This window comes from Balearica regulorum, chromosome W (assembly GCF_011004875.1).
Source record: "Balearica regulorum gibbericeps isolate bBalReg1 chromosome W, bBalReg1.pri, whole genome shotgun sequence".
Classification (NCBI taxonomy): Eukaryota; Metazoa; Chordata; class Aves; order Gruiformes; family Gruidae; genus Balearica; species Balearica regulorum.
In genome coordinates this window covers 25,753,540-25,781,312 of record NC_046219.1, presented here as the reverse complement: position 1 = coordinate 25,781,312, position 27,773 = coordinate 25,753,540, and the positions used below count along the sequence as shown (strand labels likewise).

Sequence of the window (27,773 nt, the reverse complement as noted above, 5' to 3'; positions counted from 1 at the left end):
CTGAACAGGACTTGGAAAACATGCAGGAGACCTAGCAATAGGAATATACTGGCCTGAACATTCCAAGGGTATTCAACATTCTCAAAAATTGTTGTAACCAACCAAAAGGGAAAAGGGGAGGTGAAAGAGTGGGAGAAGGTATCCCCCCCTGTCTTCCCCATAGATTGGGTGCAATTATTAATCAATTCTGAGAGATGTTGTCCAAGGTACGGGCATGACAGAAATGCTACATACAAGTACCAGCTCAGACTCATGACTGTTGATGATATCTTATCATAAGTTGTTATGACACAATACAACAACATGAGAACAGGAACCCCTCTCCCAGAGGTGATAAACAGCGCTGCAGGGATTACATAGAGTAAACACAGGTTTACAAACCAGAGCCATGGGACCAAACAGAACATCATTGTGACCAGTGACTGTTTCAATAACATTATAAATGTTTATAACAACTTTGTTTTAACACAGTTGGGTCAGACTTGTTATCACAACCCCTCGAGCCCCACGTTGGGTGCCAAAAAAGGACTGACTTAGTTTAGCCCCAGCTGGCAGCTGAGCACCAAGCAGCTTCTGACTCACCCCTCCCCCAGCAGGATGGGGAGGAGATAAGGGCAGTTTACTGGGACAGCAAGGGAGAGGGAAACAATCAACAACAGTACTGATAACAGATATTCACAATGGGTGATAACAGAAAACAATGTACCCATCCCACCACCTGAGGCTCAGCCTGCCCTGAGCCATGCTGAACCCACCCCTCCCCTTTTATGGTGAACATGACATCACAGGGTATGGAATAGCCCCCTGGCCAGCCTGGCTCACCTGTCCTGGCTCCTTGTGAAAATTAACTCTATCCTAGCCAGAAATGGGACTGTCAGGAATAAAGAGAAGTTAGGTAAGGGTTACATTCTAGTCAATGTCTACTACAGGACTCCTGACTAGGAAGAACAAGTGGATCAGGCCCTCTACAGACATCTAGGAGTATCTGCATGTTCAGAGGCCCTGGTCCTTATAGGCGTCTTCTACCACCCTGATATCTTCTGGAGGGACAACTCAGAAGGGCATAAGCAATTCAGGGAGGTTCCTGGACTGCATAGATGACAGCTTCCTGACCCAAGCGATAGAGGAGTTAACGAGGAGAGATACTCTGCTGGACTTCCTACTTACCAACAAGGAGGGGCTCATTGGGGATTTGAAGGTATCCTTGGCTGCAGTGATCATGAGATGGTGGAGTTCAGGATCCCGAGAGGAGAGAGGAGGACAAAAAGCAGAATCACAACGCTAGATTTCAGGAGAGGAGACTTTGACATCTTCAAAGATCTGCTTGGAAGAGTCTTCTGGGAAAAGGCCCTGGAAGGAAGAGGGAGCCATTAAATCTGGTTAATATTCAAGGATCACTTCCTCCAAGCTCATGAACAGTCCATCCCAATGAGCACAAAGTCAGGCAAAAATGCCCAGAGGCCTGCGTGGATGAACAAGGAGATCCTGGCCAAACCCAAACTCTAAAAGGAAGCATACAGATGGTGGAAGCAAGGATGGGTAACCTGGGAGGAATACAGAAACATTCTCTGAGCATGCAGGGATGAGATCAGGAAAGATAAAGCCCAGATGGAATTCAGTCTGGCCAGGGATGTCATTGGCAACAAGAAGGGCTTCTCTAAGTACTTAGGTGACAAAAGGAAGATGAGGGAAAATGTGGGCCCATTGCTGAATGGGGCAGAGGCCCTGGTGACACAGGACATGGAAAAGGCTGAGGTACTGAATACCTTCTTTGCCTTGGTCTTTACTGGCAAAACTGGCCTTCAGGAATCCCAGGCCCCAGAGACCAGGGGGAAAATCTGGAGCAAGGAAGATGTACCCTTGGTGGAAAAGGATCAGGTCAGGAAACATTTAAGCAAACTGGACATACATAAATCCATAGGCCCTGATGGGATGCACCCACGAGTGCTAAGGGAGCTGGCTGATGTCATTGCAAGGCCACTCTCAATAATCTTTGATCAATCATGGTGATTGGGAGACGTGCCTGAGGAATGGAGGAAAGCAGTTGTCACTCCCGTCTTCAAGGACTAGAAGGAGGACTCACGGAACTACAGGCTGGTGAGCTTCACCTCAGTCTCTGGGAAAGTGATGGAGCAGCTAAATCTGGGAACCACCTCCAGGCACATTGTCGTGGTTTAACCCCAGTCAGCAGCTGAGCACCACGCAGCCGCTCGCTCACTCCTCTCCCCTCCCCCACCTCTGGTGGGATGGGGAGGAGAATGGGAAGACAAAGGCAAAACCTGGTGGGTTGGGATAAGGACAGTTTACTGGGACAACAAAGGGAGAGGGAAATAACAACAGTACTTAGAATATACACAACAGGTGATAACACAAGGAAATTTGACTGACCAGAGGCTCAGCCCACACCATCCTGAGCTGGCCCAAGCCACCCCTCCCCGACTACCCCCCTTTTATGGTGAGCGTGATGTCACATGGTATGGAATACCCCCTTGGCCAGCTTGGCTCACCTGTCCTGGCTCCTTGTGAAAATTAACTCTATCCTAGCCAAAACCAGGACAGGCACCAAAAAGGACTGTGGTGGGTTGACCCCGGCTGGAGGCCAGATACCCACCAAAGCCGGTCTATCACTTCCCCTCCTCAACTGGACAGGGGGAGAAAATAGGACTGTTGTGGTTTAGCCCCGGCTGGCAACTAAGCACCATGCAGCTGCTCGCTCACTACCCGCCCTCTGACGGGATGGGGGATAGAATCGGAAGAATGAAAGTGAGAAAACTCATGGGTTGAGATAAAAACAGTTTAATAGGATAAACACAAAAAGAAAAATAATAATAATAATAATATATACAAAACAAGTGATGAACAGCACAATTTCCCACCACCTGAAGTTGACACTACGCAAGACCCCCAGCTGCCCAGCCTCTCAGCCCACACGCACAAGCAAAGCAAGACAAGGAATTCCTTCATCACTTCCCATCGGCAGGCAGGTATTCAGCCATCTCCAGGAAAGCAGGGCTCCATCACATGTAGCGGTTACTTGGGAAGACAAACGCCATCACATCAAAGTCAATGCTGTGCAAGACCCCCACCTGCTATGCAAGGCTCCCAGCTGCTGCACCAGGCCCCCAGCTGCAAATGGAACATGACGTTGTATGGTATGGAATAACTCTTTGGTCAGTTTGGGTCAGCTGTCCTCGCTGTGTCCCCTCACAGCTTCTTGGGTGTCCCCTGCCTCCTCATTAGCAGGGCAGCACGAGAAGGTGAAAAGTCCTTGACAACAACTAAAGCCATCAGCGTGTTATCAACATTGTTCTCATCCTAAATACAAAACACAGCACTACACCAGCTGTCAGAAAGAAAATTAACTCTATCCCTGCTGAAATCAGGACAATTATGAAAGGCTCATGGGTCGAGATAAGGACAGGGAGAGATTGTTCACCAATTACTGTCACAGGGCAAAACAGACTCAACTTAGAAAAAAAAAAATCATCTAATTTATTACAAAACAAAGCAGAATAGACTAATGAGAAATAAAACCAAATCTTAAAACACCCCCTCCCTTCTTTCCATGCTTAACTTCACTCCCAAATTCTCTATCTACTCCCACCCAGCAGCACAGGGGGACGGGGAATGGGGGTTGCTTTCAGTTCATCCCACGTTGTCTCTGCTGCTCCTTCCTCCTCAGGGAGAGGACTCCTCACACTCTTCCCCTGCTCCAGCGTGGGGTCCCTCCCATGGGAGACAGTCCTCCACGAACTTCTCCAATGTGAGTCCTTTGCATGGGCTGCAGTTCTTCACGAACTGCTCCAGCGTGGGTCTCTTCCACGGGTTGCAGACCTTCAGGACCGGACTGCTCCAGTGTGGGCTTCCCATGGGGTCACAGCCTCCTTCAGGTGTCTCCATCTGCTCCAGCATGGGGTCCTCCACAGGCTGCAGGTGAAATCTCTGCTCCCCATCATCCTCCATGGGCTGCAGGGGGACAGTCTGCCTCACCATGGTCTTCACCACGGGCTGCAGGGGAATCTCTGCTCCGGCGCCTGGAGCACCTCCTCCCCCTCCTTCTGCACTGACCTTGGTGTCTGCAGAGTTTCTTACATCTTCTCACTCCTCTCTCTGGCTGCAAAAGCTGCTGCTAGGTTTTGGGGTTTTTTTCCTTCTTAAATATGATATCACAAATGCCCTGCCACTGTTGCTGATTGCCTTGGCCTTGGCCAGGGGTGGGTCTGTCTTGGAGCCGGCTGGCATTGGCTCTATCGGACATAGGGGAAGCTTCTAGCAGCTTCTAGCAGAAGCCGCCCCTGTAGCCCCCCCCCTACCAAAACCTTGCCATGCAAATCCATCAGCAGGTGATATCCGGCCACTTCCCGGGAAGTGGGGCTTCAGTACACGTAGCAATTGCTCCGGAAGACAACGGTTGTAAATAACAAATGTGTGGTGTGTCCCCCCACCTTCTTTCTCTTAGCTTTTATTGCTGAGCAGATGTCATATGGTATGAAATATCCCTTTGGTCAATTTGTGTCAGCTGTCCTGGCTATGTCCTCTCCCAAGATCTTGCCCACCCCCAGCCTGCTGGTGAGAGAAGGGGATGTTGGAGAGATAGCCTTGATGCTGTGCCAGCACTGCTCAGTAATAGTCAAAACTTGGGTGTATTATCAACACCTTTCTGGCTACCAATACAAAGCACAGTACTGAGGGCTGCTATGGGGAAAATTAACTCCATCTCAGCCAGACCCAATGTAACTGTCTTCTATAAGATCCTTACATAGAAACTGTTGATGTATGGGCTGGATGAGCACACAGGGAGGCAGATTGAAAACTGGCTGAACGGCCAGGCCCAGAGCATGGTAATCAGTGGCAGAATCTAGTTGGAGGCCAGTAATTAGCGGTATACCCCAGGGGTCAATACCGGGTCTGATTCTGTTCAACACCTTCATTAATGACCCAGACGATATGACAGGGTATACCCTCAGCAAGTTTGCAGATGATACAATACTGGGAGGAGCGGCTGATATGCCAGAGGGTTGTGATGCCATCCAGAGAGACCTCAACAGGCTGGAGAAATGGGCTGACAGTTCAACAAGAGGAAGTGCCAAGTCCTGCCCCTGGGGAGGAACAACCCCATGCACCAATATATGCTGGTGGCCACCCAGCTGGAAAGCAGCTTTGCAGAAAAGGACCTGGGGTCCTGGTGGACACCAAGTTGAACATAAGCCAGCAGCGTGCCCTTGCAGCAAAGGTGGCGAATGGTATCCTGAGCTGCATCAGGCAAAGTATTGCCGGCAGGTCGAGGGAGGTGATCCTTTCCCTCTACTCAGCACTGGTGAGGCCACACCTGGAGTACAGTGTCTAGTTCCGGGCTCCCCAGTACAAGAGAGACATGGACATAATGGAGAGAGTCCAGGAAAGGGCCACGAAGATGATTAAGGGACTGGAGCATCTCTCGTATGAGGAAAGGCTGAGGGAGCTAGGACTGTTTAGCCTAGAGAAGAGAAGGCTCTGGGGGGATCTCATCAATGTATAGAAATACCTGAAGGGAGGGTGCAAGGAGGACAGAGCCAGGCTCTTTTCAGTGGTGCCCAGTGACAGGACCAGAGGCAATGGGCACAACCTGAAACACAGGAGGTTCCTTCTGAACATCAGGAAACACTTTTTTTATTGTGAGGGTGACTGAGCACTGTAACAGATTATCCAGAGAGTTTGTGGAGTCTCCCTCCTTGGAGATATTCAAAAGCAATCTGGACATGGTCATGGGTAAACAGCTCTAGGTGGCCCTGCTTGAGCAGGGGGTTTGGACCAGATGACCTCCAGAGGTCCCTTCCAACCTCAACCATTCTGTGAGTCTGACATTCTGTGATGACAAGTTCAGTGAGCGCTTTATTTGAGTTCATGGTTGTGGGCTTGTAGACAAAATATTCAGAGATTAGAATTATTAAAAAAAAACCACAAAACAGCCTCTATATTTTTCATAGCATATGAGATTTGGGCTTGGGTAAGTCATCAGTTGGGTATGGGAACAGGAAGTGTTGCTATAGATTATGGTGAGGAGGAGGTGATATTTGGGAGGAACTGAATACTACTTTTTACCTATACTCCATTCTTTCTTAAGTAAATGTTAATTTGAAAATTGTTGATGCTATTTTCTTTTTTAACAGTTGTTGGTATTGTTAAAGGATGTTATGAGTGCAGCCACCTTCTCCAGCCTAGGACTCCCTCTTGCTCATCTGCTGGAGCCCAGTCCAGTGAACCCAGGGTTTCTGCCCAGGCTGAGGGATGAGGCTGCTGCTTTCCCATTTGCATGTTCAACCAGTAGTGAAGCTGAGCACATATCCCAGAGACACACACACACAGAGGACACAGACACAGCTGGCTACACAGACTGCCACAGGCAAGGTGAAGCCTTCATCAGCACCTACATATAGGACGTGCATAAAACAAAGACAGCCAAGTCCCCTTCCTTCTCTATGGCTGGTAGAGATAGAAATTCAACTAGTGAAGGCACACACATGACACTCTCTAGATTCACAAGCACACTCAGATTTGCTGATTCCCCTAGTACTGGCATTCCTGCCCAAGTCCTAGGCCCTCCTATCTGCTTCATGGGTTCCCTACTTGCTAGCTAGTCCAGCTTGATGCTTGCTAGTAAACACAAACAGGTACACACACACTTGTCCCACAGGCACTCCACATTTGCAAGTCCCCCCGGGCATACCAGCACAGACCCTCCACCCACGTGATACCCCTGACTGGACTCAGGGCTTCCTATTTGCCAGCTAGTCCAGCTTGAATTATACACATGCACACCCACACATACCCAGTTTTGGGAAGATACAGACACTCTGGTCCCCCCCAGCAGCTGGCAGCAAGCACACAGGCTGTGATCCTGCAGTCCTGCTCCAGCCACTGGTTTTGAGCCCTTTACTGGCCTCACACGCTGATTGCTCCCAGTAGCTGGTTTTTGGTACTCACCCTGATGTTGCCCCAGTGGCTGGCGGCCAAGACCCCCACCCACTCTAGTAGCTGGCACCACAGGCCAGAGTGTGGTGGGTTAACATTGGCTGGCTGCCAGGTACCCACCAAGCTGCTCTTTCACACCCCCTTCTCAGCAGGACAGGGGGAGAAAATAAGATGAAAAAGGTCATGGATCAAGATAAGGACAGGGAGATCTCTCACCTGTCACTGTCACGGGCAAAACAGACCTGACTTGGGGAAATTAATTTAATTAATTTGTTGCTGGCAATTAAAAATAGAGTAGAATAGTGAGAAACAAAGCAAAACTAAAACCACCTTCCCCCAACCCCACCCCTTCTTCCCATACACACCTTCACTCCTAACTCTTCTACCTCCTCCACCCACCAGTGGCACAGGAGGGATGGGGAATGGGGTTTGCAGTCAGTTCATAACACTTCATCTCTGCTGCTCTTTCCTCCTCACACTGTACCTCTACTCCAGCATGGGGTCCCTCCCACAGGAAACAATCTTTCAAGAACTGCACCAACATGGGTCCCTTCCACAGGGTACAGTCCTTCAGGAACAGACTGCTCCAGCATGGATCCCCAGTGGGCCACAGTTCCTGCCAGACAACCTGCTCCTGCATGGGTTCCTCTCCACAGGCCACAGTTGCTGCCAGGAGCCTGCTTCTGTGTGAGGTCTCCACAGGCTGCAGCTTCCTTCAGGGTATATCCACCTTCTCCAGTGTGGGGTCCTCCACAGGCTGCAGTGTGGATATCCGCTCCACCGTGGACCTCCACGGGTTGCAAGGGGACAACCTGCATGACCTTGGTCTTCTGCACGGGCTGCAGGGGAATCTCTGCTCTGGCACCTGGAGCACCTCCTCCCCCTCCTTCTGCACTGACCTCAGTGTCTATGTAGTTGTTTCTCTCACATATTCTCATTCCTCTCTTCCGGCTGCTGTTGCACAGCCTTTTTTACCCTTTCTTAAATATGTTGCCATAGAACCACCACCAGCATTGCTGATTGGCTCAGCTTTGGCCAGCAGTGGGTCTGTTTTGGAGCTGGATGGAAGTGGCTCTGTCTGGCACAGGGGTGGCTCATTTTCTCATAGAGGTCACCTCTGCAGCCCCCGCCCCTGCTACCAGAACCTTGATATGTAAACCCAATACATGCACCTACACCCCTGGTCTGACTCCAGTAGCTGGCACTTAGTCCTTGCAACAAACATACACATGGAATAGAGAGTGAGATTACAGAGAGCCAGCTGAGAAAAGATTTAATAAGAAGATAGGACAGACTGCGGTGATCAGGCACAGGGCTCAGCTAGACAAGCATACTGACCAGCCCTGTTTTTAACCCTTCCTTTCTTTCTACCCCCTTTGTTTCTCCCTGTTTGCCATTTGCCCAATATGTCACTTCATGAATTTGCATAGTTCTATCGATTCCCTTACCCCTCCCAGTCTGGTGTCCGGGGTCTCCCCTGGTTTATAATCTTAGTTACACAGTCCAGGTTGATCTTCCTGGAAGTGGTGCCTGTAGTTTCTTGATAGCCCATCAATTAGTGTGAGTGGCAAGGTTTGCTGCTTCTCACTCTCTCCCTGTTTGTTTTGTCAGGTCTGTGTCTGCATATTTTGTTTCTGTCCCCCCCTTTTCCTTAGTTTCCCAGCTGACAAGGTCCCTGATTAGATAACCTTGCTGGAATAAACATTCTCACACTTCACATATCCTTAACAAGTAGAGTGAGTGAACAGGTTTGGTTCTGGTCACTGCCTCCCTTATTATTTGTTGGTCATGTTTCTGTCCCTGTATATTCTTGTTTATGGCTTCCTCCTTTTCTTATTATAACTTTTTTTATTGAAAAGGTCCTTGACCAGATACCCTTAAAGGAGCAGACACTCTCCTTCTACATACCCTTACAAATATCACTTGTTTCTTTGTTGTTGTTTTGTGGGGTTTTTTTTTAATATATAACCCTTGAGTCTTGTTTTATTTAAATCTCTTTCACTTTTTCAATAGTATTTTGTTTCTTCAGGTTAATACTTAACACTTAAGTGTTTTCCCTAGAGTATTTTTAATTGTTGCTAAACTTTAATTCTAGTCTCTCTTTCTCTTAGGTGGATGAAATTCCAGATGGAGCAGTAAAATCTCCTATGAATAAAATGCCTATATTCTTTTTTGGGACTCATGAAACGTAAGTCCTTTAGATTAAAGGGCACATATTGTTTTCATTGCAGGATGTCTTAACAGTAGCTTAACAATTTGCATTGTGTGTTTGAAAATTATGTGATTCTGTGGCAGACTATATTTTCTTAAATTAATCTCTAGTGACAAGATAGGCAACTTTCTTTCCACATTTGCTGTGAAATGATGTGGTTATAGTCTACTATTTCCTGCAACATGCACTTTTTCCTGCTCAGTAACAAAGCAAGAGCCTACACAAAGTGCTATGATTGACATATCTATCTTTCTTTTGTAAGAGATTTTAATTATAGTCCTGTGTATTCTCAAAACTGTGTTCTAAATGAAAATGAAATAAAGCTGAAAACTATGTGTCCTGGTTTCGACTGGGATAGAGTCAATTTTCTTACTAGCAGCTAGTATAGTGCTATGTTTTGGATTTAGGATGAGAATAATGTTGAATAACACAGTAATATTTTAGTTGTTGCTAAGCAGTCAAGGACTTTTCAGCTTCTCATACTGGCCTGCCAGCAAGAAGGTGGGGGGCACCCAAGAAGCTGGGAGGGTACACAACCAGGACAGCTGACCCAAACTGGCCAAAGGGATATTCCATACCATATCACATCATGCTCAGTATATAATTGGGGGGAGTTGGCCAGGAGGCAGGGCAGCTCAGGTACTAGCTGAGCATCAGCTCCAGGTAGTGAGCAATTGTGCTGTGCATCACTTGTATATTCTTTTATCATTATTATTCTCTTCCTTTTCTGTCCTATTAAACTGTCTTTATTTCAACCCACAAGTTTTACCTTTTTCTTTTCAATTCATTTCAGGTTATGTTCAGGTTCAGGGTTTTTTTTAAGGTTCAATTCTATAGCAACCTTAGTCAGTAGTGAGAACTGTGACTTTATAGGCTCAGTCTCTAAGCCTGAACATTGCAGATTTTTTTCGGTCTCCATTTTGAAGACATATTTGCTGTCAGAATTTTCAGAAGAGTGTAAACACAAAATGCATAATTTTACCTCTTCATTCTCCAAACAGAGTAATAGATATTATTTTATTTTTAAAATAATTCTAAATGGAGATAATGTATGCACTGCGATTTTTTAAAACATAAAAGTAAATAATCAAGCTTTGCTGTGCAACAGTAGCCTTTTACATAGCACATCTTGTAGCTGTTACATAAAAATGGCATTTTCTATTTATAAGTGGTTTAGATTGTTCATCTTGGGGATGCAGGGGAGAAGCATTATAAGGGATTTTGACTCAAGTCTTAATTAGAAGAAATTCACTAATTCAGAAATATTTAAAAGATGATCAATATAAATAGCATATTTACAAATCAGTCATGAAAAAGCCAAGATTTACTTCAAGTTGAAGAGTAAATTGATTTAAGAGTTCTTTCCACAAATCAAAGTAAGATAGCGTGAGGCAGAGGCTATGTTCAGGAGTGAGATTAATTAGCCATGAAGCTTTGCTTTTAAACTCCATGTCAGATGGATTTCCAGGATAAAGCCCAAAACAAGAACCTAGCCTGCAGACCACCTTTACTGTCTCAAGCTTATGGTCACATGCTTACCACAATCTATTTCTGTACAACAGCGTAGAAGTGTTTGGTGCTAACAAAATTAGTTAATATATTATTTCAATGGCTTAAAAAAATAAATGTGATGTGTTAGATATATAGCTAAGAAAATATGCAATCCTGCTTCATAATGTAAGTTTACATTTAAAACAGAACATACATTCAGAAGAATCTTATGACCTTTCTTTATACAAAAGTATAATAATGTATGTCCAGTTCTTTTTTATACTGTTTTATATCCAAAGTACCATAAAAATCAGCCATAGTGACATGGGTGCAAATGCACACTGAAAGACAACATAAAGTGGTTCTCATTTTATTTTGCTGCAGTTTCTTAATAAGCTTACAAGAGACTGACCCAGCATATCAGAATATGTAAATCTATCTTTTGTGATTAATAAGAACTGCCCATAGGAATTCTTTCTAGTACATATGTCTATAATACTGAAAATAATTATCATAAAACTGTCACAATGTTATCCCAAAAGTGGGATCATTTACCCAGTGTGCAGTACACCAATACACACACACAGAGGTATTTTATTCATTTCATGTTCTGCACAGAGATGGGTGCTAGGTGGTAATTCCACAAAGCTAGCACACTACACACACAATCTACCACATATTTATCTTGTTACAGGATTAGAAAAACCCACCTAAATTTATGCTAATTGGTTATTAATTACCACATCATCTACTATTGGTCAAGCATCTTTAAATTAGCAGGCATGCTCCTTGAGGAGGGGGGTGGTGGAAGGAAGTAACTTGCATAGTCCTTTAGTTGGGGGTGGTGGACCTTCCCCCTGCTGATTCTTGTTGACTTCAGGCCTCTGGCAATCACCCAGCTCTTGATGCCTTCTAGGGGCAGGATGTTTCCTTTTTATCAGTTTTTCAGCTCTCCTTCAAGGATATTCTTTAGCAAAGCATGCTTTTTATCAGTCCTTCGGCTCTTCTTCAAAGGTATAGTCATCAGCAAAGCAAGTACTGCATTTAACTGTAAATTAAACAGTGTCTAAGCACTAACCCAAACACATTTCTGTCCCTGGAAAGTGGAAAATTCTACTTTATGGATATCAACAAGATAGCTCCTGTTCTAGAGAAAAGCTGCCCAAGTTTCCATCTTACCTGACAAAATAGCTGAAGATCTCATTCTGAAAGTAGATATGTCTGTGATGATAAAATTGCCAGACACATCTTAAGGTCCATTAAATAATTAGTAATTTGAAAACAAAGTCATTAAAAAAATATGAAGACAACTTTACAAGATACAAAGATTGGATTCTAATCCTGACATCATTAGATTCAAACAATGTTGCTCACTATGGTAAAGAATAGCATAGGATTTGGAAAATTACATCTATTAATGTCAAATTTTCATATTAAGATGTAGCTCTGAACGCTAACTAGTTCTTTTCAGCTTTACATATGAAAGAAACGTATGCTAAGTCAATCTTTTAAAGGCACTGCAAGATAGCTAGTAGATGCATGGATCTTTTGCCATATTCTGCATACTCCTAAGGAAGGTACTTCAGGGCAGTTATCAACCTAGAAGCACAAGTCAAGTTATTACAGCAAATCAGGTCTTTTCTATTTAAGATAGGCCTTATTGTCATTATCTAGACATCCTAAAATGGTTAACTATGGTTGTTCTGTGGATGGGGGCTCCTCTCAAACTGATAATTAGCTTTTTCTCTGATGAAAGAGACAAGCTTATTACTGGGCTCCAAGCAAGGACACTGCAACCTACTCCAAAGTCTCTTAATGAACAGATATTTAAAAAAAAATAAAATCAACCTGTATTGGATTTACATGGCAAGGTTTTGGTAGCGGGGGGCCTACAGGGGTGGCTTCTGCGAGAAGCTGCTAGAAGCTTTCCCTATGTCCGACAGAGCCAATGCTAGCCGGCTCCAAGAGGGACCCACCACTGGCCAAGGCCGAGCCAATCAGCGACAGTGGTAGCACCTCTGTGATAACATATTTAAGAAGGGGGGGGAAAAAAAAAAAAACAACCTAGGAGCAGTTTTTGCAGCCAGAGAGAGGAGTGAGAAGATATGAGAAACAACTTTGCAGATACCAAGGTCAGTGAAGAAGGAGGGGGAGGAGGTGCTCCAGGCACTGGAGTAAAGATTCCCCTGCAGCTGGCAGTGAAGACCATAGTGAGGCAGGCTGTCCCCCTGCGGCCCATGGAGGATGATGGTGGAGCAGATATCTACCTGCAGCCTGTGGAGAACCCCATGCTGGAGCAGGTGGAGGCACCTGAAGGAGGCTGTGACCCCATGGGAAGCCTGTGCTGGAGCAGGCTCCTGGCAGGACCTGTGGACCCGTGGAGAGAGGAGTCCATGCCAGAGCAAGTTTTCTGGCAGGATTTGTGACCCCATGGGGGACCCATACTGGAGCAGTCTATTCCTGAAGGACTGCACCCCATGGAAGAGACCCACGTTGGAGCAGTTTGTGAAGAACTATAGTCCGTGGGAGAGACTCATGTTAGAGAAGTTCATGGAGGACTGTCTCCCATGAGAGGGACCCCACGCTGGAGCACGGGAAAAGTGTGAGGAGTCCTCCCCCTGAGGAGGAAGGAGCGGCAGAAACAATGTGTGATCAACTGACCGTAACCCCATTCCCATCCCGTCCCCCTGTGCCGCTGGGGGGGAGTAGGTAGAGAAACCGGGAGTAAAGTTAAGCTTAAAGTTAAGAAGGGAGGGGCGGGGTGAAGATGCCGACTCCGGTGGGCTGCGAGCGGGCAGGAGGCAGAGGCGAATCCGCTGCCGCCCCCTCGAGGCTTCGGCGCGGCCATCGAGAGGAGCAGGGATCTGTTGTGGAGTATTAAGGATGAAGCAGGAATCTCAGGTATCCTAGTTGGAGTTTCTGTAGATGGAAAGGAAGTCTGGTCAGAAGATTTGTGTTATGCTGATGTAGAGAATCGTGTAGTATGTAAGCCAGAGATGATCATGTGAATCGCTAGTATTAGCAAGTGTCTTACAATGGTGGCTGTTGCTAAATTGTGGGAAGAGGGGAAACTGGATTTAGATACTCCAGTGCAGAAATATGTCCCTGAATTTCCAGAAAAAGTCTACGAGGGTGAAAAGGTTGCTATTACTACAAGACTGTTAGTTTCACACTTGAGTTGGATTTGTCACTATGAAAAAGATATTACAAAAGTAAAGGAAGAAAAGGAAAAGGCAAACAGAGCATTTAAACTAACAAAACCCTATCAGGATAAAGAACAAAAGGAAAAAGAAGGCAAAGAGATTGAAAAGACTGATTCTGTCAAACTGAGGAAAGAACATGAGGGTGAGGTAAAAAGCCAAAATTCAAAACCTGGCAGGAGAGACAAGGAATTTGAGCAAGAGGAGTATTATTTGAAGGAAAAATTTGAAAGTGTGATTGAATCACTGAAGATATTTAAAAATGATCCTTTATTCTTTAAACCAGGTAGTCAGTTCTTGTATTCAACATATGACTTTACTCTCTTAAGCATTGTTGTGGAGAGAGTTTCAGGACAAAAATTTACAGATTATATACTAAAAATATTTTGTAATTTGGATATGCTATCAACTGTACTAGATGACAATGAAGCAATGAGCAAGGTGTTATGTTTACAACAAAAAGGGACAGCTGGTAAACGCACCATATGTGGACAACTCTTACAAGTGGGCTGGTGGTGGCTTTCTGTCGTCAGTAGGTGACCTTCTGAAATTTGGAAATGCCTCGTTATACAATTATCAGGTTGGACAATTTAAAAACACTAACAACAAACTTCTTCCTGGATACCTCAAACCAGACAGTCACAATGATGTGGACCCCAGTGCCAAAAATGGAAGTATCGTGGGACAGGGACAGTAAATATGCAATGGCTTGAGCTGTAGTAGAGGAAAAAAAACAATATGACTGTTGCAGACAGCAGAGACACTATGCATCTCATACGGGTAGTGTATTGGGGGCAAGTAGTGTCCTAATTCTTCCTGAAGAACTGGACTCTGAAGCTATAGATACTGGGCTAGTGGCACCACCTAGAGGAGTAATTGTTAGTATTATCTGTAATATGCAATCAGTTTCACTCAACAGCACTGCCTTAAAGATTGCAAGGGAATTTTATAAAGAAAAATGGGCACAATATGTCAATTAAAAAAAAAGATATGTGTAACTGAACTCACTGTACTGAAACATGGAAAACAAATGGAGAAGGGTGTAATTGGACTCTGAGATCACTAAGAATATGTGAAGAAAAAGCATCAAAAATTCACTTAATTAACTTCTGCTAGTGGTGCTAAACTCATGTGTAACTGGAATTCATCTCTCGGGGAAGTTCCTAACTTACAGAAAAGGAGAATGTAAGAGTCAAATTTGACTTCTTGTAGTGCCTGTGTAAATTATTACTATATTAGCAGGTTTTTTTCTCATCCAGTCAAGCACTCGACCAAGATTAAAAATCTAGCATTGGTTTCTTGCACTGAGAAGTACAACAACAAATTATCTACCTTAGATGTTGAACTTTTGAAAAAATTCACATCTTGATTTGAGCACACAAAGACATAATTCGTTATTCTCACAGTTCCAGTCTGCCAAAACTGTTCAGTATTACTTTTTAAAGAAAAATGGGTTTACTGCTGATTTTTATATTTTCACATAGCACTTTTCTTATTTGCTTAAAAAGCAAGAAAAACCAACATACCCCAAATCTTTAAGCTACCTCCAGAATGCAGATTTATACCAGAAGTATGCTTTTGTCAGAGCTGTGGATTGTTAAGAACTAGAAAAGAATGAAGCTAGAGTAATGTAAGTAGAAATCTTTTTGTTATTTAGATGTCCTCTCTTCCATTTTTATTGGACACAGACAATGTGTGAAACTAGTTTACTGTGAAATAAGGATATTATTTCCACAGTCAAATATGCCCAGCTAGCTCAGTTGCTAGAGCATGGGACTCTTAATCTCAGGGATGTGGGTTCATGCCCCATGTTGGGAACCAAAAAGGACTGGTGGGTTGACCCTGGCTTTCTGTTGTATTAAACTATCTTTATTTCAACCCATGACTTTTACCTTTTTATTTTCAATTCTCTCTCCCATCCCACTGGTGGTGGTGGGGGGTGGTGGTGAGCAAATGGCTGTGTGGTTGTTTTAGCTGCCTGGCAGGTTAAACCATGATGGTCCTTTTTGGCGCCCAATGTGGGACACAAAGGGTTGAGATATTGACAGATCTGACAAGAGCGTGTTAAAACAAATTCATTGTAAACATTCATTATATTAGTTTAATAGTTTCTGGTCACAATGTTGTATTATTTGTTTGCATGGTTGTGTCGTGTAAATCCTTACTTGCGTTATGTATTCCCTACGGTGCTCTGGGAGCTGGATGAGAATTTACTTTTGCTGCACTGTGCACTACTTGCTTATGATAAGGCAACATTATTGGCCATGAGAATGATTTGGTCTGTGTGTTCAGCATTGCTGTCATTTCCCTACCTCAGGCACCATCTCCCGGGAATTATTAATAATCACACTCTCTACCTTTTTTCTGCGGAGAACCAATCTGTGGGGGACACGGGGGGAATACTTTCACCTTCACCTTTCCTTTCCCCTTCAGGCTAGTTACAACAGCTTTTGAGAATTCTGAATATCCTTGGGATGTTCAGACCAGCATGTTCCTATTGCTATGCCTCCTGAATGTGCTTCAGGTCTTGTTTAGGGTTAAACAACTATTTAAGAATATCACCCAGAGATCTGCCCTGAGGCTGGATAGTTATGAGTGGCAGGGTGTGTGGGATAGCATGGGAAAATGCCTAGGACAGTGGGCACCTCTAGTGTTTCAGAACTTCACCCCTGAACAAGTGCAGAATCCTGAAAAGCTTGTAGAATATTTGGAAAAAGTATGCTGTCATCCTGGCAATTCCAGGGAAAAACAAATCACTGCAACGTGCTGGGGCCTGGCCCATGCCTACTGAGCTCTGTTCAACACTATTCAGTAGCCTTAAAGAGAAGAGAAGGTCTCTGGATCTCACAAAATAACAACAGGCACTGCGGCCACTCTAACCCCCGCAATAGGCACTGTGGCTGAACGAGAGAATCAACCTGTGCTGGCATCAGTTGCCTCTATACAGAAGACAACATACACAAAAAAAATCAGTTCACTTAGTAAGGGATGAAGATGAGCCAGGACCATCTCAACAACAGGATGAAGAGGCAGAACCAGAGGTAACCACCTGTTCCCTGTCCCTGAGTGAGCTGCGAGATATGTGAAAAGATTTCAACCGTCATCCAGGTGAGCACATTGTCACCTGGCTACTCCAATGCTGTGATAGCAGGGCCAGTAGCCTGGAATTAGAGGGTAGGGAAGTCAAGCAGCTGGGATCTCTGTCTAGGGAAGGGGACATTGACAAGGTGATTGGGAAAAAGACACGAGCCCTCAGCCTCTGGAGACCACTTCTGTCAGGTGTGGAGGAAAGGTATCCCTTCAGTGAAGATATTGTATGTTGTCCAGGCAAGTAGACCACCATGGAGGTAGGTATCTAGTACTTGAGGGAATTATCCGTATGGGAGATAGATAGTTTATTATGACCCGGACAACGTGCAGTTACCCACAGATCCAGATGAAGTCCATGTGGCGGAGGTTTGTATGGAGCATACCATCGTCGCATGGCAACTCATTAGCAGTGATGGACTGGGAAGACAAAGAGGGGCCAATGGTGGATAAATTGGCTAGCCGACTCTGGCAATACGAAAAAAGTCTCTCTTCCTCCCTCATCTCATCCGTAGAGAAACTGGTCCAGCAACTCAAAGAGAATATGTCCTATTCCCCACCTGTACAGACCAGTATCTCTGCTATTAGGAGTAAGCTTTCCTCTGCTCAAGAGAGAGGATATATAGGATACACACCACAAGACACTCTATGATTTTACTTCCGTGACCACGGAGAGGACATGAGGAAGTGGGATGGAAAATCTACCTCGACCCTAGAGGTACGAGTACATGAGTTGCTAGGAAAAACAATCACAAAAGGGGATTCTCCCAGGAAAAATGCCACTCCAGTTTCCAGCGGGCAGTTCCCTAGACAGTGTAGAAGGGTTGCTCTTCTGATCTTCTTGAAGTGACTTCTAAACCTTTTTTACAAGCAGTGAGTAGCGAATACTATAACCAGAATTAGAGGGGCCCTGCCTCCAGCCAGGAGTAGGAAAGGGACATCTGGGTTTATTGAACTGTGCGGATTCGATGGCCTGGCACATCAGACTCCCAGGAGGATAAGGCTCTAGTGGACACCAATGCACAGTGTACCCTAATGCCATTGAGCTATGAAGGGGTGGAACCCATCTGCATTTCTGGAGTGACAGGGAGATCCCAACAGTTGACTCTGTTGGAGGCTGAAGTGAGTCTAACTGGGAATGAGTGGCAAAAGCACCCCATTGTGACTGGCCCAGAGGCTCCATGCATCCTGGGCATAGACTACCTCCGGAGAGGGTATTTCAAAGACCCAAAAGGGTGATGGGCTTCTGATATAGCCGCAGTCCCGTCCCACTCAGTGGGTTAGGGTGAGGTTAACTTTTCAGTTCTCTGCGTGGTAATCAGGAGTAATGACAATTACTATAGAGGTTCAAACAAATCGCAAATTTACTTAAAACTCAGCAGAACTACAAAAGATAGTGGCTTGGCAAAAGTCATAACAATACTTAAAACTTAGCAGAACTACGAAAGGTAATGGCTTAACAAAACTTGTGATGATATTATCTTAATGTGCCGAAAATGAAGTTAGAGACAAAGAGTGATAGAGAGGAAAAGAGAGAGAAAAAGAGAGAGAGAAAGAGAGAAAAGATTTCACCACCCTTGGATCCAGCGATGATCTCTGCTCATTGTTGTAGTCCTCAGGTGGTAGGTGCACGCCGAGAACTTGTGTTTCCCCTTTTTATAACCCAAAATGCTCCGCATAGGCGGGGATGTGTCATCACTGAGCAGGCACAGTATGTGCTCAGGAATGTTCCAGAAATGAGTTGGTGGGTTGTGGGGGTCTTGGGGGTCTCACTGTCTCCCCCCCTTCGGGGCTGACTGAGTGATGGCCTTTCATGGGCACGCACGCACAGGACACAGATGGTCTTTTGTCTACATGTTTTAGGAATAGGGGAAGGGGCTCACAAGACAGTGTCCTGCCTCCGCAGGTTCTGTTCTTGGCCGAGACGGATGTCTGCCACATTCCCTTGTTATCAGTTTATCCCTGCTTGGGTCAAGACAGATGTTTGCAACATTTGCTTGCTATCAGAGCCTTACAGCTGCCTTGCAGATGGAGGAAATGGAACCATTGTCTACCTTGCCTGGTCTCTCAGAGGACCCTTTTGCTGTGAGGTTGCTGAGGGTTGAAGAACCAGTGCCAGTCGCTACCACAACAGTGCACCAGCGACAATATCACACCAACCAAGACTCCCTGGTTCCCATCCATAAGATGGTTCGTCAACTGGAGAGTCGGGGAGTGATCAGCAAGACTTGCTCACCATTTAATAGTCCCATATGGCCAGTGCAAATGTCTAATGGAACTGGAGTCAAAGGCAGCCAAGTGGTATGCCACAACTGATATCCCTAATGCATCTTTTTCTATCCCTTTGGCAGCGGAGTGTAGGCCACAGTTTGCTTTCACTTGGAGGGGCATCCAGTATACCTGGAATCGACTGCCCCAGGGGTGGAAACACAGCCTCACCATTTGCTATGGACTCATTCAGACTGCACTAGAACAGGGTGAAGCTCCGGAACACCTGCAATACATTATCGACTTCATCATATGGGGCAACAAAGCAGAAGTTTTTGAGAAAGGGAAGAAAATAATCCAAATCCTTCTGAAAGATGGTTTTGCTATAAACCAAAGTAAGGTCAATGGACCGGTACAGGAGATCCAGTTTTTAGGAATAAAATGGCAAGATGGACGCCGTCAGATCCCAATGGAAGTGATCAATAAAATAACAGCTATGTCTCCACCAACCAGTAAAAAGGAAACACAAGCTTTCTTATTTGTTGTGGGCTTTTGGAGGATGCATACCCCAAATTATAGTCTGATAGTAAGCCCTCTCTTTCAGGTGACCCAGAAGAAGAATGATTTCAAATGGGGCCCTGAGCAACGACAAGCCTTTGAACAAATTAAACAAGAAATAGTTCATGCCGTAGCTCTTGGGCCAGTCCGGGCAGGACCAGATGTGAAAAATGTGCTCTACACTGCAGCCAGGGAGAATGGCCCTACCTGGAGTCTCTGGCAGAAAGCACCAGGGGAGATTCAAGGTCGACCCCTGGGGGTTTGGAGTCGGGGATACAAAGGATGGTGACAAACGCCCTATGGGTGGTTACAGCAGTGGAAGCAGAGCAACTGGCAACGCAGAGGCAAACCCATCTGGGCTGCCGAATTGTGGCCAGATATTGCTGCCCGATTAGGGAACCTAATCATAAAAGTACATCACATAGATGCCCACGTACCTAAGAGTCAGGCCACTGAGGAACATCAAAACAACCAACCGGTGGATCAGGGTCCTGATAACCTTCTTTTCCTCCACATGCTTAGAGATGACATCCAGAATGTGCTATTCCATTACCTTTCCAGGGATGGAGGTGAGGCTGACTGGCTTGTAGTTTCCCGAGTCCTCCTTCTTGCCATTTTTGAAGACCAGAGTGACACTGGCTTTCCTCCAGTCCTCAGGCACCTCTCCTGGTCTCCATGACCTTTCAAAGATGATGGAGAGTGGCATAGCAATAACATCTGCCACTTCCCTGAGCACTCATGGGTGCATCACATTGGGGCCCATGGATTTGTTGGTGTCAAGTTTTCCTAAATGATCTCTAACCCGATCCTCCTCGACCAAGGGAAGGTCTTCCTTTCTCCAGATTTTCTCTCTTACCTCTAGGGTCAGGGATTCCTGAGGGCTGGCCTTGGCAGTAAAGACTGAAGCAAAGGCAACATTCAGTAATTCCACCTTCTCTGTATCCTCCATCACCAGTGCACCCACCTCATTCAGCAGTGGGCCCACATTTTCCCTAGTCTTCCTTTTGCTGCTGATGTACTTGAAGAAGCCCTTCTTGTTATCCTTGACATCCCTTGCCAGATTTAATTCCAAGTAGGCCTTAGCCTTCCTGGGAGAAGTAATAAATTTTAACCCAGGCCCAAAAATCTGTTTAATATAAAGTCCTTGCATTGAGGACGTATCAGATATTAAACTGATAAGAACAGATACTACACTTGATCTTAGCCAAAAGGCCAAGAAGCAATAAATAAAGCACCCTTTTACTTCTCTCCTTTTTAACGCGTGCCATTCAATTTGCACTATTTGTTTTTACTGTCATTCCTGAAGATGTATTCAGGAACACAGATCAAATGTAGAGTAGAAAGAAATGAATTTATATGTAATCTTAAAAGTTTATGTAGAATTTTGAGAAGCACAATGACCGTTTTTCAAATGTGATTTAGGTTCTGAAATCATGTTTGATTGCATGTAGATTATTGGCAAATTTGAAATCTTATACCCACTCTTTGATACTCATACAAAGCAGTTTTACTGAAATCTGGTTTTGGTCATGTAGTAGACTCAGGTCTACTCTATTTCAAAGTTCTCAAATGAGTTCTTTAGAACATAACTTTGAAAAATCATGGAATCATAGAATACTAGGTTGGAAGGGACCTCAAGGATCATCTGGTCCAACCTTTCTTGGAAAAAGCTCTGTCTAGACAAAAGCACAGTCTAGACAAGATGGCCCAGCACCCCGTCCAGCCAAATCTTAAAAGTGTCCAGTGTTGGGGAATTCACCACTTCCCTGGGGAGATTTTTCCAATGGCTGATTGTTCTCATTGTGAAAAAATTTCCTGTAGTGTCCAATTGGAATCTCCCCAGGAGTAACTTGTACCCATTACCCCTTGTCTTTTCCATGTGACTCCTTGTAAAAAGGGAGTCTCCATCTTCTTTGTAGCCACCCTTTAAGTACTGGAACATGGTGATGAGGTCTCCCCTAAGCCTTCTTTTCTCAAGGCCGAACAAATCCAGTTCTCTCAGCTTTTCCTCATATGACAGGCTTCCCAGTCCTTTGATCATCCTGGTGGCTCTCCTCTGGACCCTTTCCAGCCTGTCCACATCTTTTTTGTATAGTGGGGACCAAAATTGAACACAGTATTCCAGGTGTGGCCTGACAAGCGCTGAGTAGAGTGGGGATAATGACTTCTTCGTCTCTGCTAGTGATGCCCTTGCTGATGCAACCCAGCATCCTGTTGGCTTTCTTTGCCACTGCAGCACACTGTTGTCCACCAGGACCCCTAGGTCCCTTTCCACAGAGCTGCTCTCCAGCCAGGTGGATCCCAGTCTGTGGTGCACTCCTGGATTATGTTTTCCCAGGTGCAAGAACTTACACTTGTCCTTGTTGAACTTCATAAGGTTCTTCTTAGCCCACTCTTCCAGCCTATCTAGGTCTTCCTGCAGCGTGGCTCTCCCTTCCAAAGTGTCTACTTCCCCACTCAGTTTGGTATCATCCACAAATTTCATCAGGGTGCATTTGATCCCATCATCCAGATCACTTATGAAGATATTAAACAGCATTGGGCCCAGTATCGATTCTTGGGGGACCCCAATTGTGACAGGTCGCCAGTTCAAAAAAGAGCTATTTACCACCACCGGTGGTAACTGTCAGCCAGTTCCCCACCCACCACATGGACCACTTGTCTAGACCATACCGCATCAGTTTCTCTAGGAGGAGGCTGTGGGTTCTGTATCGAAAGCCTTGGAGAAATCCAGGTAGACAATGTCCACTGCTTGTTCCACATCAACTGAGCATGGCCCTGAGCAACCTGCTCTAGTTGACTTTGCTCTGAGCACAGGGGCTGGACTAGATGATCTCCAGAGGTGTTGCCTTCCAACCTCAATGTTTCTATGATTCTAAAGTATAAGCTTGTACTTTGATTTTCATTATTGCTTTCTTCTGAGCTTCACCAAAAACTAAATTTGTGGCTTCTTGATATTCTTGAAAAAATAAAATCCACCAAAACCCTAAGAGCCTATTTCTTCTTTTCAATATATTTGCCAGCTGTCATCTTGTTTTTGAAATATTACCCTTTTCTAAAGGAAAACTAGATATAAACTAGATATTTGTATTTTAACAAAGCTTTATGTGAGTAAATCACATCATAAGCACAAATTTTAGCTAGTCACAGGCAGGCCAAAGGTCATACTCTGGACTCAAGACCCTGGACCCTATATGTCAGGGTGATATCTATCCTGTTTAGGCTTCCTTGACCTTTTCTCCTTGTGTATGGGGATTTAACTGCAAACCCCCAGTAAGCTACATGACCTTAGCAAGGTAGCTAATTCCTAGTATTTCTCCAAGTCTGAACAGTGTGGGTAGAGACTTGCAACTGTGGAAAAATGCTGCCTTTCAGAGCAAAGGAAAGAAAAGAAGCAATGTTTTCTCTTTCCTCTGATCTATCGTTCTCTCTTCTCTTCATGCCTCATTTTGCTCCAGTTAAGTAGGTTTGCGAGTGTGTGGATCCCTGGCTGGATGCTCTCTAACAGTCTTCTGCAAAGAGATGGATGATAGCCACTGTGAAAGATCAGATTGTTTTACACTACTGGAGTAGGAAATGCTTAAGCTTCCTAGATGACTTGCAATTTGTCTTTATCTTATCTAAATGAATAGGGAGGAAGTCTCAAATACTTCATTATAGAGATGATGAAAAAAATGGGGAAATGAAACTTAGGGGGGTTTTTTTTTGTTTGTTTGAACTTTACCATGAACTATCTCATAAAAACAGTAGCAGCATCTTCAATTCAAGCAATTGGGTCTTAGATGTATACTTTGTCAGACAGAGCTGGATATAGGCACGGTGGTGAAAATGAGAAAATTGGTCACTGAGGTTTTCTGTTTTGTTATTAACAGCAATTGGATTGCTACTATGAAATCCTAACTCCGGAGGACATGATACTGCAGCAGAAACTTCATGTACTTTGATGTTCTGCAGTACAAAGTAGAATACTGGTGTTTAGTACTTTATTACCTTGTTTTCCCAGGTCTGGCTTAGAAAAAAATACAGTGTAGATACTGCAATTTGTGGGAAAAGGTACCAGTCTAATAGTCATAGTTGTGCAACTTGCACAGATAATAATGTAATGATTTTAGGGGGAGGATTTTTTTTCCTGCCTTAGGGGAGGCCAGTTTCTGTAGATGAAAACAAAGATAAAAAGAAGCACTTTTAAGCCCCAGATACTGAGAGTAGATTAATTTTTTTTCCACATTTCTTTTTATGATTAGGGATGGAGAAGAAATTTAAAATAAGGAGCAATTTAACACTTGTACTAGCCAAATTATTGAGTGTCTCTCTCTTCACACTTAAACTAAAAAAAGCTAACAATTAAAAAACAGAATATACAAAACCTGTAAATTTGTTTCCAACTCTGTACCACCTCATTTCAAAACACTGTTAACTTAAGAAAAGGTTTTAGGCCTTTGTAATTATCTTTCAACAGCAAAATTATCTTTATAATTTTCTTTTTTCATTCAGATATGCAAGATGATACTTAAAAACAGAAATGTTGAGCATTTAATGTAAAGCATTTAATAAAGTTGTACTTTTTTTTTTTGTTAAATTTCCATGTCTTTCAGGATAAACTGTATAGCATTCTTACAAAGATCTAGGCAATCATTCTATCCCAACTTTGTTTTGTCATCCCAGACTTAATGGTTTTAATTTAATAATTTTGAAAGATTTTTCTTTGGCTTGAAGCCATATCTTCTTATACTCATACTCATTACCTTACATTATGTTTCCAGGATTTAAGGAATCTTTATTTCTTCACATTTTAGCTTGGTTTGCTAAGGAAGCAATGGTTCTTTCTGTACATCAGTCAGCTGCCCAGTTTTTAATCATTGTTTGACAGTGGTGGGTGGCTCTGTCAACTGTGATCTTGACAAGACATAACATTCAAGATATATCATTGACTGTTTCTTGCCTGGACACTCAACACCTAGGAGAGAGCAGTAAGTGTGGTAGTATTAATGGAAAACTGGGTTTGTTGAAAGCAAAAGTTTAGAAGATTAAAGATGCTTCAGTAGTAGCGCTTTGCTGATTACAGAATATCACTTCAGATGTCTCATTAATGAATATTATTTTTTTATAATATCTGGTACTAAAGTTAATTTGAAGAGTAGCAATTTAAAAATGTGATGTTTCTGGTAATTAATGTTTTCATCTCTTGAAGGGCATTCTTGGGACCAAAGGATATATTCCCTTATTATGAAAATAAAGAAAAATATGGCAAACCAAATAAAAGAAAAGGCTTTAATGAAGGATTATGGGAAATTGCCAACAATCCCAAAGTGAAATTCTCTCATCAACAGGTAAGTGATTCAGAGTCCGTGAATACTTTAATCTGTTTTGTCATATTTAAAAAAGCAATGATGGCTTAGCTGCTATAGGGGAATAACTTATTGATCTACATCACTAATGTTGCTATTCTTATTTACAATTTACCTCAATTTTTCAGCAAAATAAGAGAAAATGGTTCTTCTGTATAATTGGGGATGCTATTTTATTATAGTAAAGTTAAGAAGGGATCATGTTAATAGTTTCAGGGCACAAGGATAAAGTGATGTAGTGAGTTAACTTTGGCTGGCCACCAGATGCCCACCAAGCTGCTCTGTCACTCTCCCTCCTCAGCAGGACAGGGGAAGAAAATAAGATGAAAATAAACTCATGGGTCAAGAAAAAGACAGGGAGTTCGCTCACCAATTACCATCACGGGCAAAACAGACTCGGCTTGGGGAAGATAAAACAGATTAGGATAGTGAGAAACAAAGACAAAACTAAAACCACCTTCCCCCCACTCCTCCCTTCTTCCCAGGCTCAACTTCACTGCTAAATCTTATACCTCCTCCCCCCCACAAGTGGTGCTGGGGAGATGGGGAATAGGGGTTGCGGTCAGTTCATAATGCTCTCTCTCTGTTGCTCCTTCCTCCTCACAATGTTCTGTTCCTGCATGGGGTCCTTCCCACAGGAAACAGTTCTTCACAAACTGCTCCAGCATGGGTACTGTCCATGGGGTGCAGTCCTTCAGGAACAGACTGCTCCAGTGTAGGTCCCCCATGGGCCACAGTTCCTGCCAGAAGCCTGCTCCAGCATGGGCTCTCCATGGGCTGCAACTTCCTTCAGGGCATATCTACCTGCTCTGTCATGGGGTCCTCCATGGGTGCTATGTGGATATCTGCTCTAACGTGGTCTTCTCCATGGGCTGCAGGAGAATATCTGCTCTGATGCCTGGGGCACCTCCTCTCCCTCCTTCTTCACTGACCTTGGTGTCTGCAGAGTTGTTTCACATTTTTCTCAGTCCTCTTTCTCACAGCTGCTGTACAGCATTTTTTACCCTTTCTTAAACATGTTTTTACAGAGCTGCCACCAGCATTGCTGATTGGCTCAGCTTTGGCCAGCGGTGGGTCCATTTTGGAGCCAGCTAGAACTGGCTTTGTCTGACATGAGGGCAGCTCCTGATTTTGTACAGAAGCTACCCCTGCAGGCCCACCCCCCTGCTACCAAAACCTTGCCACATAAATCCAATACAAGCTATTAAAAGTTGAACACTTTTTAAAATAAACTGACACAATGCGTATCAAGTTCTAAACATCTTAATTTTTAAATGTGTCTCTATAGTACCTTTGACATTATGGAGCTTTTATTCTTATTTTTTATTTTTGGTTCTCCCAATATTCCTGTATTTCCAGCAATTTTAAACATGTGTGATGCAGAATATACTACAGATACCATATTGATTAGCAGAAATAAGAGGACCACATAAGTGTTCCCTTTTTGAATAATTTGTCGCATTACATTCAATAGAGATTCTGTCACCTGGTGTAACAAAAATAAGGTGACTCTTATTTGCTTTTACAATTGTGTGATCACCAGTGATAGACATGGTTAGATTTTGTATTGTTTCTCCCAATATTTCTGTATTTACAACAATTTTAAACATGTATTGTGCAGAATGTATTACAGTTAGCATATTGATTAACACATGTAAAAGAAGTGAGGGCCTCTACCTCACATGTTGGGCTTGTTGTGGTGTAAACCAGATCTGGTTCACATTGGCGATGATTGTTTCTCCAAGAATGGTGAATATTCCTCCAATGATCAATCCAATCTCCAAGGGAGGCATTCTGGTAGCATTCCTGGTACCGTTTCTAGAAGGAGAAAATAACACAAGTCTCGACGTGGTGACTCTGGACTGGTTGCCCCTTTTAGTTAATAACTAGGATATATCTACCTAGCACTAATGTGATGTTTAGCTCCACTGAGCTATAGTGGGTGAAATAGTGTGGCCACCAGGACTAGGGAAGTGACTGTCACCCTGTACTCAGCACTGGTGAGGCCACACCTCAAGTACTGTGTTCAGTTTTGGGCCCCTCACTACAAGAAGGACATTGAGCTGCTGGAGCACTCTATTAGGATTATGTGGAAAGGTTTTGATAGTGGGGGGACTACAGGGGTGGCTTCTGTAAGAATCTGCTAGAAGCTTCCCCCATGTCCAATACAGCCGATGACAGCCAGCTCCAAGATGGACATGCCGCTGGCCAAGGCTGAGCTAATCAGCAATGGTGGTAGCACCTCTGGGATAACATATTTAAGAAGGGGAAAAAACTGCTGTGCAACAGCAGCTGGAAGAGAGGGGTGAGAATATGTAAGAGGAACAACTCTGCAGACACCAAGATCAGTGAAAAAGGAAGGGGAGGAGGTACTCCAGGTGCCAGAGCAGAGATTCCCCTCCAGCCCGTAGAGGAGACCATGGTGAGGCAGGCTGTCCCCCTGCAGCCCATGGAGGATGATGGTGGAGCAGATATCCATCTGCAGCCCATGGAGGACCCCATGCCAGAGCAGGCAGATGCGCCTGAAGGAGGCTGTGACCCCGTGGAGAGCCCGCGCTGGAGCAGGTTTTCTGGCAGGACATGTGACTCCATAGGGGACCCACGCTGGAGCAGTCCATTCCTGAAGGACTGCACCCCGTGGAAAGGACCCACGCTGGAGCAGTTCGTAAAGGACTGTAGCCCGTGGGACGGCCTCATGTTGGAGAAGTTCATGGAGGA

General features: G+C 44.3%; 1 protein-coding gene, 1 long non-coding RNA gene and 2 pseudogenes across 5 annotated transcripts in view; 2 read left to right on the top strand and 2 right to left on the bottom strand.

Annotated features, from left to right (window-relative positions):
• The window catches only part of LOC142599224 (uncharacterized), a 620,151-nt gene that overhangs the window by 286,958 nt on the left and 305,420 nt on the right, over positions 1–27,773 (bottom strand). The window lies entirely within an intron of this gene.
• LOC142599175 (lens epithelium-derived growth factor-like) overlaps positions 1–27,773 on the top strand; it is a 163,031-nt gene that overhangs the window by 12,766 nt on the left and 122,492 nt on the right. For all 4 annotated transcript variants that reach the window (XM_075739013.1, XM_075739010.1, XM_075739011.1 and 1 more), the window contains exons 3-4: positions 9,063–9,139; positions 24,899–25,037. In XM_075739013.1, the coding sequence (XP_075595128.1) occupies positions 9,063–9,139; positions 24,899–25,037 (216 nt within the window). The remainder of the gene's footprint in view (positions 1–9,062; positions 9,140–24,898; positions 25,038–27,773) is intronic.
• On the top strand, positions 10,564–14,834 carry LOC142599321 (serine beta-lactamase-like protein LACTB, mitochondrial pseudogene; annotated as a pseudogene).
• Positions 20,769–20,931, bottom strand: LOC142599356 (U2 spliceosomal RNA; annotated as a pseudogene).